Genomic DNA, 15,998 nt, shown 5'->3' on the forward strand with positions numbered 1-15,998 from the left:
CCCCAACTTTGGAACTTGCAGCCAGAGTACTTGAAGCTCACGAACCGTATAGTCCTGTGCTACTTCCCCCATGGAGTATTAGATTTTAACTCACAGCCCAGACCCCAAATGCAGCTCGTTTATAGCCATATGTTACGTAGCAAGTATAGGCACCTCACCTCATGGCTGGGCATCCTGTTAATGAGATACAAGGGGGGTGTTCCAGTCAGACGCATGATCTGCTGCAGTTGATTAATATCTTAGGAGCCTCGTCAAGGGCTTTAAAGGCAGAACATACTACGCTGTCAGCAACTGGGAATATCACCTTAGGGCAATATCACGCAGTGCCCTATATAAACAAAGCTTTAGCACAGCAATCTTCATATTCGTGGAAAAAGCTGTGCTAGGAAAACAAATATGATTATCCAGTCAAATATCCCGAACACCCAACTTTCAGTACTATGGGTAACCAAAATTAAGACACTAGTAAAACACACTTTAATATGTGTAAATCGGCATGCAAATCTAAGTTAATACTTAGAAACAGTTTTATCAAGAATTCTGCTAACAAATTAATCATTAAACACCCATGCATTTTTCCCCCCAAAATGTCATGCTTAAAGAAAGATCACCATCCACACTGTCTTTATAATACCCACGCATTAAAAGGCACACACATGCAGATCAGGAACACAGCAAAATACTTAAAGGGTGTGATCATGAAACCAAAGTCAAAGATATTGTGAAGTTCTATGCTTTTTTTTTTACTATTGGCAATTATTCAAAAACTGATCATCAGGGACTGAATAGGTTTTACATGCTACAATTCTAGAACACTGTCTTCTCATCAAAACACACCTCCACTCTTTGGCATATGCCAGAGAAGCACTCCCCAAACTCACATTCTGTGCGTTAGTTAGTGTCAGCTTATACCTGCATTACCACTTCCATTTATTTATGCCTATACAAGCTCAGAGGTATAAATTAGGGATTGTGCATGCAGTTTTTTCTCAGTCTTTCCAATGTATTATTTTTATTAAACAAATAACGTAGACCAAGAGCCTGCCTTATTGCCAGGCAAGGAACACATGTAAAAGGACAGGACAAACATACCCTGGATGTTCGTCATCCCCTTTCTAGCATATATTTCAGCAGGGCAACTATGCAGACAGCCATTTCTCTATTTTAGTAGTGCTTTTTAAGTTGGGTTCCAAGTGTGGTGTTTGCCATTACAGATTAAAACCCCCAAATCTGTAATAACCAATACAAAGGACTTAAAAACCATCGCTCTACTGATAGGGGAAAATAACCCTACACATATTCTTGAATCCCATTTTAGTCACGCGTGTGTTCTATTCCCTAGGCAGTAAATGTATTTGAATCTTTCATATATCTGTTCCTTTCCCTTTTTAACCCAAAAATCTCTGTGTACACAAAACCGAGTCCAAAAGCTAAGAAATTAGGCAAACCAAACTGTTAGAGATAACTTTAAAAAAAAATTAAATGACCCAGTTTTTTTGCAGGTAGAACGATTTCTAATGACAGAGTTCCTTTAACAGAACTCTGGTCTCACTAGCTTCACAAATATATTGTTTTATGATTGTTACCCTTTAAGCTTTAGTGTGAAAATGGCAAGGATGAAGGGGGAGTGGGATGGTGGACATGCAAATATGTATTAATTTTAGTAATTTAATTAGGAGGGGTGCTCATTATTTCAACACACTTTAGGAAAAAGGATTAGGATGTTTGTTTTAGTGTTAGGCCAAGGATAATACATAAACACTTATATGCCGCCTTGATTTCTGTACAAGGTTTTAATTTATAGAAATCATTAGGAATCATACAAGAGGAATTATTATGTAATCGTGCAAGAACTATTCATAGTTTCATAAAATGATCAGGAACTCCTTAAATCTCAATGTTCACCATGGAAGCTCAAGGTGCAGAGAATGCTTAGAAATAGCTGGGACACATTTTTATCTCCGTGACACAAACATAAGACTCACAGCCTCCGAGGAGATTTTCTGCAGTAGCTCGGGCTCAGGGGTTCCAACCAGCCTCAAAATTAGCTTCAACTGATCAATATCTACAGTTGGGCTATGAAGGAAAATGTGTGACAAGTGACACAATTGCCACAAACCAGACAAGGGTAGGGATGAGCTTTCCCCTTCATAGAGGACTAAATTAGAAAGACAGAAAGGGTTTGGAAAGGGTTACAAAGATACATTACTGAAGATGGGAAATGAGAAGGGGATGGTTTACACCAAAGCAGGAATAGCAACAACATATAAAACAAGGAATACTCATCGCTCATGCACCAACCACAGATAGAGTCAAACACACACAAATATAAAAACAAAACATATGCCAAGTGGTAAATCAGTAAGAGCATTGCAAATACACAAAGAAATAATAACAAAAACAACAATAAATAGGCACATTTCCCTTACCTTAATAAAAATTCAGATGCAGGGTGCAAGCAATTATTCTTTGTAAATATTTTGGGAACAATTTTGTTCATGATAAAGACAAACTCCTGAAACTGAGAAACTCCTCTACTATGTTTATGGCTCATTTCAGAGCACTACAGTTCATGATGTTCTTCTAAACCTGAAGGCAGACAGTAGTTTCAACAGAAAAGGAAGTCTTAGGCCTCAAACATGGGAATTAAAATCCATGCTTCCAGGTACATTTGAAGCCGAGTTCTAAACGCACCCGACAGCATGTAATGTTTTGCTATAGCTGAACACACACTTAGACATTTAGCTGCGCCTAGGTGAATTCAGTTTAGCTGTGTTTGTAGAAGCAATAACTTTCTGCCTCCTGGGACCGTTTAGTCTGGTTTTACGCAGCTAGACATATAAACATGGCTAAACGTGTCTAAATTTAGGAACATCTAAAACACAGGAAAAAAAGTGATCTGTGAAGCATAAAAGTTGTTCATACTTCCCAGATAACGTCAGTGTTTAACGCAGGAGGCCCATATGCAGGAGGCCTTAGTCTGCTGCAGTGGCTGATCTATCTACAGGAAACATTAAAACAAGTGTCATTCTACATATTTCATCTATTCAGCTCCAAATATGCAGTACCTGATCAACTGTATCTATGTATTTTATAAAAAAGTTCAGATATCTAAATATAAACAGAGCTGATAAATCTTCAAAGCAGTGTACATAATTGGCAAGACCAAGCTGTAGAAATCAGAATGATCACTCCAAAGCATTCAGGCTTTTCTTTTTTTAATCAATTCCAAAGAAACTAGATATTAACATACAAAGAAATGTATTTTGATGATTGGCATATATTGAACAAATGAAAAGTTGAGAAAAAGTTGAGAAAAAATTAAAGAAAAATATGTTTTTTTTTAAAAACTTTGCTTGTTTTTGTTTTGTCGGGGGATTTTAGGTGGTTTGTATCATATGATTTACACAACATGCCTACCACTTTCAAGATGCAAAGTATTTTTTATTGTGATACTAATAGGACAAAAATGCCAGAAAAAAAACTTGGGTTTGCATTAGAGATGCACCGCAATGGAATTTTGAGACTGAAACCAATAACAAAAATATTCAGGCCAAAACCGAAAATGTTTTTCCCTAACCTTTTTAAAATTATTATTTTTTATATTTTATTTATTTTACTTTACTGTTGGGGGCTCTGGGGAAATATCAGGAGTCTCAACAGACCTCTGATGTTTCCCTTCTGAAATAGAGAGATTGGGGACACAGAGTCCTCAATCTCTTATCCTGCATCCCCTGTTATGAATTAAAAGGAAGCTTCTATACTGAGTGCTCCTGTCCATTCATAACCTGTGGATACAGTATCCACAGGTTATGAATGTTATATAGAGTTACTATGTCCACAAATCATGAATGAACAGGAAGTGATGTACAGCATGTTCTATTCATTCATAAATGGGGACACAGTAAACATACTATGTCCTCAATCATTTACAAACACTCAGCGATCAGTACTAATCCTTGAGTGCTTGTAATCGCTCTCCATCCTGACTCCTTTGGCTGTCACAGGAAGCTGAGCGAGCAGTGTGGGGAGGAGAGCTCAGTCTACTGTGACACCGTTGACAGCTGACTCCTCCCCCACACCGCTGACAGAAATTACAGCTGCAAGTCTCTTGGGGTACGTCTCTATCAGCTTGGCACATCTAGCCACTAGGATTATTGCCCATTCTTCAAGGCAAAACTGTTCCAGCTCCTTCAAGTTGGATGGGTTTTGCTGGTGTACAGCAATCTTCAAGTCATGCCAGATTCTCAACTGGATTGAGATCTTGACTTTAACTAGGCCATTCCAAGGCATGTAAATGTTTCCCATTAAACCACTCGAGTGTTCCTTAAGCAGTATGTTTAGGGTCATTGTCATGCTGGAAGGTAAACCTCCGTCCCCGTCTCAAATCTCTGGCAGACAGAAACAGGTTTCCCTTAAGAATTTCCCTGTATTAAGCGACATCATTCCTTCAATTCTGACCAGTTTGCCAGTCCCTGCCAATTAAAAACATCCTCACAGCATAATGCTGCCACCACCATGCTTCACTGCGGGGATGGTGTTCTCGATGTGATGGGAGTTTTGGGGTTTGCGCCAGACACAGCGTTTTCCTTGAAGGTTAAAAAGCTCAATTTTAGTCTCATCTGACCGGAGTATCCCACATACCTTTTGGTGAACAGCAAACGTGCTTGCTTGTTTTTTTTCTGTAGCCAATGGCTTTTTCTGCCCACTCTTCCATGAAGGCCAGCTCTGTGGAGTGTACAGCTTAAAGTCGCCTTATGGACAGATAATCCAATCTCCGCTGTGGAGCTTTGCAGTTCCCACAGGGTCATCTTTGGTCTCTATGGTGCCTTTCTGATTAATGCCCTCGTTGCCTGGTCTGTGAATTTTGGTGGGCAGCCCTCTCCTGGCAGGTTTGTTGTGGTGCCATATTATTTCCATTTTTTTTATAATGGATTTAATGGTGCTCTGGGGGATGTTCAAAGTTTTAGATATTTTTTTTAAAACCCAACCCTGATCTGTACTGCTCCACAACTTTGTCCCTGACCTGTTTGGAGAGCTTCTTGGTGGTGCTGCAAACTCTGGGTCCTTTCAGAACAGGTGTATATATACTGAGATCACGTGACACATAGTGCATACAGGTTGTCTTTATTGAACGAATTACGTGATGTCTGAAAGTAATTGGTTGCACCTAATTTTATGTAGGGGCTCCATAGCAAAAGGTATGAATACATATGCATGCAACACTTTTCCGTTAACTTTTTTTTTAAATTATAAAAAAAATTAATAATTTCTTGATTTCACTTCACCATTTTGGACTATTTTGAGTATGTCCATTACATGTAATTCAGATCAAATTAATTTTAATTCTAGGTGGTAATGCAACAAAATAGGAAAAATGCTATTGCAAGCCACTGTAGTTCAGGTTAATGGAGTCTCCTTGTATAGAGAATGTGTGCCCTTAACTAAGACCACCTTATAATGAAGTGCAAAGTGTTTCTGAAATGCAGATATTTGCCACAAATGTAACTTTTCTTTTTACATGATTGAAAGGATACGGTCTGTGCCTGGAAACAGGGTTCGACCTGTTAAGAGTTCGGCCATAATACATCCAACCGACCAGATATCCACTGAAAGATATTATGAAAACTTAAAAATTGCACAAACTTAGGACTACTGTATAGGCTCAACTTTCATTATAATTCAGCAATATATTTTGTCCACTACGTTTGACAAGAGCCGTTTTGTGCTAACCAATTAAAAATTAGAACATAAATATAAAGCACAGAAGAGGGCATCTCATACAGCACTCCATTGAGTATCCATAAAGAAAAGAAAGCATAGTGTATCTTGGCAATGAATCATATGAAATTTGTATTAATTATAAAAAAATGGTGCGGCTACAGCATTATAAAGGCATGTGAGAAGTGAAAGTAATAGACATTAAAATAAAATGACCATGGTATACCTGTCTGGTTATAATGCATCCAATTTAGCATTATTTCTGGAGCCCGGTACCACCTTGTTGCCACATACCCAGTCATCTCTTCATCCGTATGTCGTGCCAGCCCAAAGTCAAGAATCTAATGAACACAATAACCTTTTAACATGCCAACTAAGCAAAAAAAAAACCTGTAACATTTTAAGGAGAGCTGCTAAAATTAAATGTTGCTGTACTATTTATTGTGCTTTCAGTTAGATGGAGACATAAGCCCTCGCTCACACCTGAACGTTTTGTAGCGCGTTCTACGCTCAACGAACGCTCTACAAAACGCTCAAAAAAATAAATCCCATTGTATTCAATGGTCTTGTTCCCACCTTAGCGTATTTCCGCCCGTCCCTAACGCGCTACAAAACGGCCCACGCCTGAAAAGGTACAGGTACTACTTTGGGCCGTTTTGTTGCGCGTTTCCATTGGGATACAGCCAAGTAGCCTTCGGAAACGCGTGGGGGGTCGTCGCCCGACTTTTTACCGCGAATCGCGGTAAAAACGCGCGACAGACGCGCATATGCAATACGCCTAGGTGTGAACGAGACCTAAATGTACAAACTTTTTCTATGGGATAACTTAGCTGCTGCTTCATTATAGGGCTTGTTCACATTATTCCGTTGGGTTGCAATGGGCAAGCTTTGGACTCTCCAAGGGAGATATTAAGGCTGAGGTGCGAGTACCATCTCTCAGCTCTGGGAGCTCTATTCTGTATAAACAGGACTAGGTCACAATAAAAAGGAGTTGAATTAAGCCTTTCAGTGCCTTAGAAAAAATGTAATGGCAGCCATAGACATTACAGGGTGGTCAGACATGCAAGCATGAATATACAATAGGCACAATACGTCCTTTGCACTGCTGAAGCAAAATCTGCTTGTTGATGTTAGATGTGTAGTAAGCTACTGCGTGCTGCTGCATCTGCTCTATCAATGTTGGGGTTCAACGAGTTGCCAAGCAATAAAAAAAATAGGATTTTTGTACTCTCCGTAAAATCCTTTTCTCTCTGTTCATTGAAAGACACAGGGAGATCTGATCAAAGATCATGTACCGTAGGGTAATATCACCACCTGCAGGAGAAGGACGCTAGGCACAAAAGACAAAGACAGCCTAGGGGCCATACCTCCCACCTGCCGGCAAGTCTCCAGTAAGTAACAAAGCAGTAACAGTCAGAGGGATGGGCACTAAAAAAACAAAATTTCCCCAAAAGAGACCCCTCTACAGGGCCGCCTGCAAAACCTTGCGTCCCAGGCCAGCATCCGCAGATGCCAAAAAATCCACCTTAGAAAACATGGCAAAAGTATGAACGGAAGACCAAGTCGCGGCCTTACAAACTTGAGAAACAGAGGCACTATGACGAAAAGCGCAACATGCCCCAACAGCCCTAGTAGAATGAGCGGTAACAGAAAAGGGAGGCTCACGCCCCCGAATGGCATATGCTTGAGGAATCGTGTTACAAATCCATCGAGTGATGGTAGCCAAAGATGCGGCCTGGCCCTTCCAAGCACCTTCCGTAGCCACAAAACAAGGAATCCGTCACATTGAAAGAAATAGTAGTAGTATTCAAATAAAACATGGAGAGCGCAAACCACATCCAAACAGTGCAGCGCCCTCTCCTTCCTATGAACAGGCTTCGGACATAGAGAATTCAAGACGATGTCCTCGTTCAGATGAAACGCTGAAACAACCTTAGGCAGGAAGGACGGCCAATGAGGTAGTACAACCTTGTCTCTATGAAGGACCAATAACAGCGACTTGCAGAACAAAGCCGCCAACTCCGAACCCCTGCGAATGGAAGTACCACCTGGAGCTCCTCTCGCCTGATCAGCGCGCCGCTGACTCATCCCTGCTCCCCTGCCTGACTGGCCGCTGCGGGGGGGTTTTCTTCTTCTTACTTACCTCGCCAAGCGTCGCTGCTGCTGCGGTGTGCGGCGCTCCGAGCGGGGTCATCTGGCAGTCTCCGGCCACCTAAATTAGGACCCGGAGACTGCCAGATGACCCCGCTCGGAGCGCCGCACACCGAGCAGCAGTGACGCGACGCTCGGCGAGGTAAGTAAGATGACGCGCTGGCGCTGACTCGAGTATAAGCCGAGGGGGGCACTTTTCACCCAAAAAAATGGGCTGAAAATCTCGGCTTATACTCGAGTATATACGGTAATCGCCACCCAAAAAAGCCACCTTCTGGAACAAGGTCAGAAGCGGGACCTCCCTCAACGGCTCAAAGGGAGACTCCTGCAAAACCGAGAGCACCAGATTCAGATCCCAAGGTGGCAAAAGGAGACAATACGTGTAACCCCCTGAGCAAAGGTAAGAACCAGAGCATGAGATGCTAGGGGCTGCTGGTAAAAAACAGTGAGGGCAGAAATTTGGCCCTTCACCGTGCTCAAGGCTAACCCCTGATCAACCCAACGCTACAAAAAAGCAAGAACTCTGCTCACAGAGAATAAACATGGAGACAGAGCACCAGCCTCACACCAGGCAAAATAGGCCTTCCACATGGGATAGTAAATAATTCTAGAAACAGCTTGGTGCACCCTGGAGATAAAAGCATCTGACAACCCCCGGTCCCTCAACACCTGGCTCTCAACAGCCATGCCGTTAAAGCGGGGCCCATGCGACAGGTCTGGACAAGGTGGCAGCCGCCAGGGAACTTCCACGACCAACCGAACCACGTCCGGGTACCACACACTCCGCGGCCACGAGAATGAAGGGGATGCCTTCGGCTGCTATCCTACGTAGAAGACAAGGCTAAAGCTATAGCGGAGGGAAGGACTAAATCTGACCGTAACAGTCCCACGAGGCCACCAGGGAATCCACCGCCTCCACCCAGGGATCCTGTTCCTGGGCTATGAACCGCTGATCAACCTTCAGGTTGAGACAAGACGCCAGGAGGTCCACATCTGGCATACCCCAGCGAAGGCAGATCCAATGAAAGATCTCTGGGCGCAACAACCATTCCCCCGGATCCACTGGCTGGCGACTGAGGTACAGTGGGGCAAAAAAGTATTTAGTCAGCCACCAATTGTGCAAGTTCTCCCACTTAAAAAGATGAGAGGCCTGTAATTGTCATCATAGGTAGACCTCAACTATGAGAGACAAAATGAGAAAACAAATCCAGACAAATCACATTGGCTGATTTGGAACTAATTTATTTGCAAATTATGGTGGAAAATAAGTATTTGGTCACCTACAAACAAGCAAGAGTTCTGGCTCTCACAGACCTGTACCTTCTTCTTTAAGAGGCTCCTCTGTCCTGCACTCGTTACCTGTATCAATGGCACCTGTTTGAACTTGTTATCAGTATAAAAGGACACCTGTCCACAACCTCAGTCACACTCCAAACTCCACTATGGTGAAGACCAAAGAGCTGTCGAAGGACACCAGAAACAAAAAATTGTAGATCTGCACCAGGCTGGGAAGACTGAATCTGCAATAGGCAAGCAGCTTGGTGTGAACAAATCAACTGTGGGAGCAATAATTAGAAAATGGAAGACATACAAGACCACTGATAATCTCCCTCGATCTGGGGCTCCATGCAAGATCTCACCCCGTGGGGTCAAAATGATCACAAGAACGAATGACCTTTTGATATTGACCAAATACTTATTTTCCACCATAATTTGCAAATAAATTTGTTCCAAATCAGCCAATGTGATTTGTCTGGATTTGTTTTCTCATTTTGTCTCTCATAGTTGAGGTCTACCTATGATGCCAATTACAGGCCTCTCTCATCTTTTTAAGTGGGAGAACTTGCACAATCGGTGGCTGACTAAATACTTTTTTGCCCCACTGTATATCGGCCCATCAATTGTCCACTCATGGAATGTACACCGCGGAAAGAGCAGGAACATGCTCCTCCGCCCAGGAGAGAATCCCAGACACCTCTCTTGCCATGGTCATGCTTCTTGTGCCACCTTGATGGTCGATGTAAGCCACGGCCGTGGCGTTGTCCAACTGAACTGACAGGCCCTGAAGATGGCCCGTCCAATGATGGAGACATGTTGATCGACAGACGAGACTCCTCCAACGACCCTGCATGGTCCAGGACGCCAAGACTACTCCCCAGACCAGAAGGCTAGCGTCCATGGTGACCACAGTCCAGCGCAGAGAAAGGAAGGATTTCCCTGACACAAGAGCCGGAGATCGAAGCCACCAAACGAGGGAGAGTCTCATCGCTCAAGACATTTGAACTTCCCTGTCTAGCGACAAGGGAGACTTGTCCCACTGCGACAAGATGTCCCTCTGTAGAGTCCTGGTGTGGACGCATGAGAGCACCCGGAACGGAATACATAGTCTGCCAAACAGCTTCTGCCCTCCTATCGGTGGCATCCCGAATCTTCCACCGAAATAACAGTAGCTTTGTTCAGTCGCGAGACCGGTGGAGACACCGAGAAGAACTTAAATCGGTCTCCTCCACTCCTTGTGAATGAAATCATCAAAAGGAGGAGAGGTAAGGAAAGATCTTAGTGGAACGCCTATTTTTATGCATCCTCAATCTTGAGCGTCTCCTTGACCGAACGAATCAGAGCAGAGACCAACTCAAGCTCCTGAACCATAAAGGGAGGCCGCAGACTCATCTTCACTGCCCGAATCTTGTAGGGAAGTCCCCAGGCTCAGGACGAGTCGACGCCACAGAAATCTCCCCCTCCTCTTTCGACTCTCCCGAAAGAACAAGGGAAGTTGACGGCAGAGTGCATTTCCTTGGAGGCCTTTGCGTCAATGCGCGTTAAAAAAAAGGAGGAAAATAAAAAGGAACTCCAGACAAAAAATTCTTAGCTCCTTACTCCGAAAGCGAGGCAAAAAAACTGGAGACTTGTCAGCAGGTGGGAGGTTTGGCCATCAGCAGAGGCCGCCCCAAGGCTGTCTGTCTTTTCTTTTGTGACTAGCGTGGTGGCGATATTACCCTACAGTACATGATCTTCGATCAGATCTCTGTGTCCTTCAATTAACGGAAGAGAAAAAAGGCAAGACAGGCACTCTAAAATAATATATGAGGAAGATGAACCTGCCCTGCCTGACAAGCCCCCTAACCAGAAAAGCTACCATCCAAAGCAGGCAGAGTGCTCTGCTATCACTTTAAATGGCGACACTACTGTAAGTTATGTGCACACAAGCATCACCAATGGCTGTTGATTTTTAGGTTTAGGAGTTTCTTCAAATATGCACAAGTAGTATGTTTGATGAATATGTACACATACTATAAATGCTCTTGCTATAAAAGCCATCAGAGTTCATAGCTCTTTAAACAGGGACTTTTATTACATGAGGATATGAGAACCACACCCAATGCTTTTATAATTACAAGTACGCAGGTAATAACGAACCTTCAGCTCACAATCTTCATTAACAGCAAGGTTGCTGGGTTTTAAGTCCTTTAGATAGAAGAAAATAAACATTTGATTTACAATGAATGTGCATGCCAATAGATAGGTACTTTTAAAAAGACGCTTGCATATTTCAGTGACCGTTTCAAAGTTATTATTATTATTATAATACAGGATTTATATAGCGCCAACAGTTTGCGCATCGCTTTACAATATTAGGGAAGACATTACAAATAAAAAAGACAAGATGGTAAGGAGGGCACTTGCCGTGAAGGCTTACAATCTAAAAGGGAGGAGGAAGTGATACATGAGGAGGGTTAGTGTTGTAACATACAGCTGGGAGCAGGGCTTTGTGACAACCCCAGGGTCCTCACAAGATACACAGAAATTGATTAAAACACAGGTAATTTACCAGCACAAAATCAAATACCCAACCAGTTCACTTAAAAGGTAACAGTCTAACTGCAGGATGCACAGATTAATGCCCACTCAATGCTAGGACACATAGACAACATTTGTTTTGGGAAATACCTTTACCATGTGGGCTAAACAGGATGGAACTAGGTACCATCACAATTGAAGCTTATAGATCATTTTGACAGCTTGGGCATGAAAAGTTTTTTATTGTGCATGAATCACTGCAGTCACAGAACATCATGAAGGTTGTATATTTATACATGGCAGTATAGCATAAACATCCTCAGTGTAAAACAAAGTAGTACTTACCCTATGAATAATATCAGCTGAATGAATATACTGTAGTAATGAGAAGAAATATGGACAACCATGAGAACCAAATGATGCGGAAAAAAAGCATATTAAAAGAATCTAATGTCAACAATACTAGTTTTGCAAACTGACCTTGTATCTTTGCAGCATATTTGCTATGCGCTCCCACTGCCCCCAATTCACCATGGTAGAACTCTAAAAATGTGTACTTTCGGAAAGTCAGTATTTGTGCAATAGTATAAAATTAAACACCCCCCTTCCTAAGCAACAGAACTCAAGCCTGACGATTGGCCAATCAAGAATTAAGTAGTGAAATATAGGAGACAGTTGGAGATGCTGCAGTGCCCCATACCTGACGGTACCAGTGTTTTCTTGGGGTTCTATCACCAAATCAGGAAGGAGAGCATACAAAACACCCCCAGAAATCTAAAGTGTGTGTGGGGGGGGTCATTTTTGTTGAAATTCTCTATGATCTTCCAGCTTTTAAAAGGAGAAAGGTAATGCAGCTTTACTCATTATAATGCCAATAATGCACTAGGTGATTACAATTAAGGTTGACGCTCTCATTCAGAAATAAGTTTGTGAAAGCACATGCTGGAACATATAGCAGTTTTTTTAATAATAAAGAATAGTAGCAATCCATAAGCATTGGCTTGCAATGTGCATCGTTTGACTACAGGGAAAATTGTATACATTCTACTGGAAAAGAGGCAGCCTAGTTGGATCATGTAGAAGGCACGGAGAGCATGGAAACTACCAGAACCTGGGAGCTTTCCACAGAAGCTGGGCTTTGAGGCTGCTGCAGGTATGTGTATGCAGCTCTATCTAGGCCTCTACCAAAAATCTTGAGAAATCCTTATGTGAATTCCACAGGGAAACAGACACTTAAGAGTTTCCCTGGTTCGTCCTACAGAAGAGAGTAATGACGTGAAGATCTCCAGGAGGTACCAGTGAAAGCTGTAGGGGACCAGGAAGATGACACTCCTGGAAACGTTGTTTTCCCTACAGACTTTGCATGAAGATTTCTGACTTTCAGAGTGAGGGTCGCTGGCATGGGCAGCGAAAAAGGTAAGCATTTCAAGATGACTTTTACAGGTATGGCTTCATTTTACATCTTTAGTATAGCGACACAGTCGGTCGCTCAATATTTGTTTTCCAGTTGATAAAATAAAATTCCTTTCACATTTTAAAGCCCCAGCACACCTTTTTTTCCTTCAAATTGTTGACATATAATAAAGAACTGTAGATTCAGGTAAAAAAACTTACCTGAATCTAAAAGAAACAGCCTGCCACAATCTTGACATCCGGTCGCTTAAAACTGCCCTGCTGCTGAGCAAGCATGCACAGTCAATCCCCACAGACTTCTAAGGGGTTGTCCCTTTCATGCATGAGGACTTGGACGATGGCCCCATACAACTGTTTGCAGAATGGCTGTACTGGCAAGGCCAACGGCAAGAAATATTTCAGTCATAGGTTGTAAAGATTGCAGGTATCCAGAATTGGAAGATTCAGGCAAGTAAGCATCTGCACCAAATGAGGGTGGGATACTTTCCTTCATGGGAGCTAGGCTGGCAAGAGGAGTGTATTTTATGCAATCGCACAGTTATTTAACATAGTTGTTGAGTATTCATTTTTTAATGAAAACAAAATTAAAAACACTTTAGCTCCTACAATATATAAAGTCAAGCAAGTCCACAAATATGCTTCACAGCTAGCTAAACTGGCAGAATTAGGGGTCTAAAAGCTCAGCTTTCCTTCTTTCATTATAGATTTTAGTGCTGTGCAGGCACCTCACCTTAGTGGATTTGCATACAGATTTATATCAGACAGATATGCATGTTCTTTAGATTAGTTACATCCTAGCCAACAGTGAGCTAAACTGATGTTGGAATCCCTTCTATAATGTAACACTGAAAAAAAAAATGCATGTGCACAGAAGCTCACTCTTTTTTGTAATATTCACCACATTATAGATGCATGGGAAGCATACAGGTGAAACTCGAAAAATTAGAATATTGTGCAAAAGTTAATTTATTTCACTAATGCAACTTAGCCGTCTACCAGGAGATTTTGGAGCACTTCATGCTTTCTTCCGCAGACTAGCTCTATGGGGATGCTGACTTCCTTTTCCAGCAGGACTTGGCACCTGCCACACTGCCAAAAAATTTCTGAGATTGTGGATCTGGGTTTTCATGAGCTGTAAGCCATAATCATCACAGTTATGACAAATCACGGCTTGAACTATCTTGCTTTGCATGTAATGAGTCTATCTCATATATTAGTTTCACCTTTCAAGTTGCATTAGTGAAATAAATGAACTTTTGCACGATATTCTAATTTTTTGAGTTTCACCTGTATATGGGTTCTCTTTGTTTTCTAGGGTAAAAAGGGACAGATCTCCTTTGATCAACTTTTAACCATCTACGTACCTTAAGACCTCGTAAAATTTGATATATTAGGAACTGCACATGATCATCTGTCAGCTTCTGACATTTTACAATATTGTTAAGGTCTGCTCCCATTAGATGCGTCACCAGATACCTAGATAACAAAAAAATTTTTGGATTGTTAGTGACAGGAACTAATCTCATTAGAAATAAATTAAAACTTCACACATAAGAGCATTGAGAAGACCTCCCCGTGTGGGGATTCTCTTTCGTATTCTAATTAGAAGGCTAAAAGCAGGGTGGGGACACATAAGTTGTAGATATTAAACCCCTGTGCCACCTTCTAACTATAGTGTGACAGGAATGCGATTATCTGACCAGAACTTCAAATGTTTGGCAAGAAAGACAGCTCATATGTCAACTTTTAACCTCAAATTGCTTCGGGTCAGCATATTCTATAATTATACGTTCAAAGCATATTTTATACGTTTTGTTTTATACAATTTTTTATTATTTATAGAAAATCTTCCTTTTAAGGACACAGCAAATGCTGTTTGTTTACTTAAACGTGATAGGGGAGTGAAAGAATTAGGCACTTTTGTGTGGAAAATTTAACTCTGTAAATAACATTTCATGTTTCAACAGGGAAGTTAAGAATAGACACAGTGGGGCTACCCCACACTGAGGGTTAAGTGCTTGCTTTGTCTAGGGGACTCAAATAGAGCAGATATACTCCCCTGGTCCTCGGTCCAGCAAGGTTACCAGACCAGACCTTGGAGGCTCTCCTCCCCAGGGCTCCGGCCATCTAAGGACCGCTGACATTATCACGTCTAATGAAGGTCCATTCACTTGCATTAGACAGGAGGACACCGAGGGACACTCCATAGCTAGAGCGGGGGGGAGGGGACAGAAGTGAGTGGGACCAATGATCAGGTGAGTAAAACAGCTTTATTTGAGCCCCCAAGACAAAATGAGTACTTAACCCCTGCAGTGCGGGGTTAGCCCCACTGCAAGTGTACAATTTTTAAAATCCTTCTTTAAGTTATGATAGTAATAAAGGAAATAGTTATAAAAAAACAAAATTAGTTCCCTTTAAAATTGGGCAAAGGCCACCAAGAATTCTTTAGATCACTTAAAGTGAACCTGTATTCCATTTCAAAGTTTTACAAGGTCTGCCTACTAGTATATATTACAAAAATGCTTTTTTTTTGCATCTAATAACCAAAAAGTGCTCTCTTGTGCCCTCTTTGACTTCGTGTCACACTTTTACTGGGTTTTGACTAGGGATGCACCGAAATTTCGGCTGCCGAAACATATTGGATGAAAATGGCACTTTGGCCAAAATGCAGAAAGTACCATCTTTCGGACGAAAATGCGATGCATCCCTAGTTTCTCTCCTCCTTACTGTGCGCTGCTCTGTGTCCCCTCTGACACAGCACCCAGCAGGGAGGAGAGAAACTGTCAGAGCAGTGCGGGGAGGAGAGCGCTGTGAGTGTGTCACAGGAGGCTGAGCTCTCCTCCCGTGCCGCCCCACTCAGCTTCCTGCTCTACGTCACTTCCTATTTATTCATGATTGTATAAATAGTAACTCGT

The 15,998-nt window shown here is 42.1% G+C and overlaps 1 protein-coding gene across 3 annotated transcripts in view; it reads right to left on the bottom strand.

The window, feature by feature from the left end:
• The window catches only part of LOC108787378 (mitogen-activated protein kinase 14), a 47,062-nt gene that overhangs the window by 7,243 nt on the left and 23,821 nt on the right, over positions 1-15,998 (bottom strand). Inside the window, exons 4-9 of one of the 3 annotated variants that reach the window (XM_018556913.1) lie at positions 14,448-14,559; positions 12,016-12,045; positions 11,290-11,337; positions 5,948-6,062; positions 5,538-5,609; positions 159-238 (exon numbers count right to left, since the gene is read on the bottom strand). In XM_018556913.1, the coding sequence (XP_018412415.1) occupies positions 159-238; positions 5,538-5,609; positions 5,948-6,062; positions 11,290-11,337; positions 12,016-12,045; positions 14,448-14,559 (457 nt within the window). Of the gene's footprint in view, positions 1-158; positions 239-1,985; positions 2,066-5,537; positions 5,610-5,947; positions 6,063-11,289; positions 11,338-12,015; positions 12,046-14,447; positions 14,560-15,998 lie in introns of all 3 variants that reach the window. The other 2 variants (XM_018556912.1, XM_018556914.1) reach the window with 2 other exon arrangements.

This window comes from Nanorana parkeri, unplaced genomic scaffold, assembly GCF_000935625.1.
Source record: "Nanorana parkeri isolate BGI_ZX_2015 unplaced genomic scaffold, ASM93562v1 scaffold257, whole genome shotgun sequence".
Lineage (NCBI taxonomy): Eukaryota > Metazoa > Chordata > Amphibia > Anura > Dicroglossidae > Nanorana > Nanorana parkeri.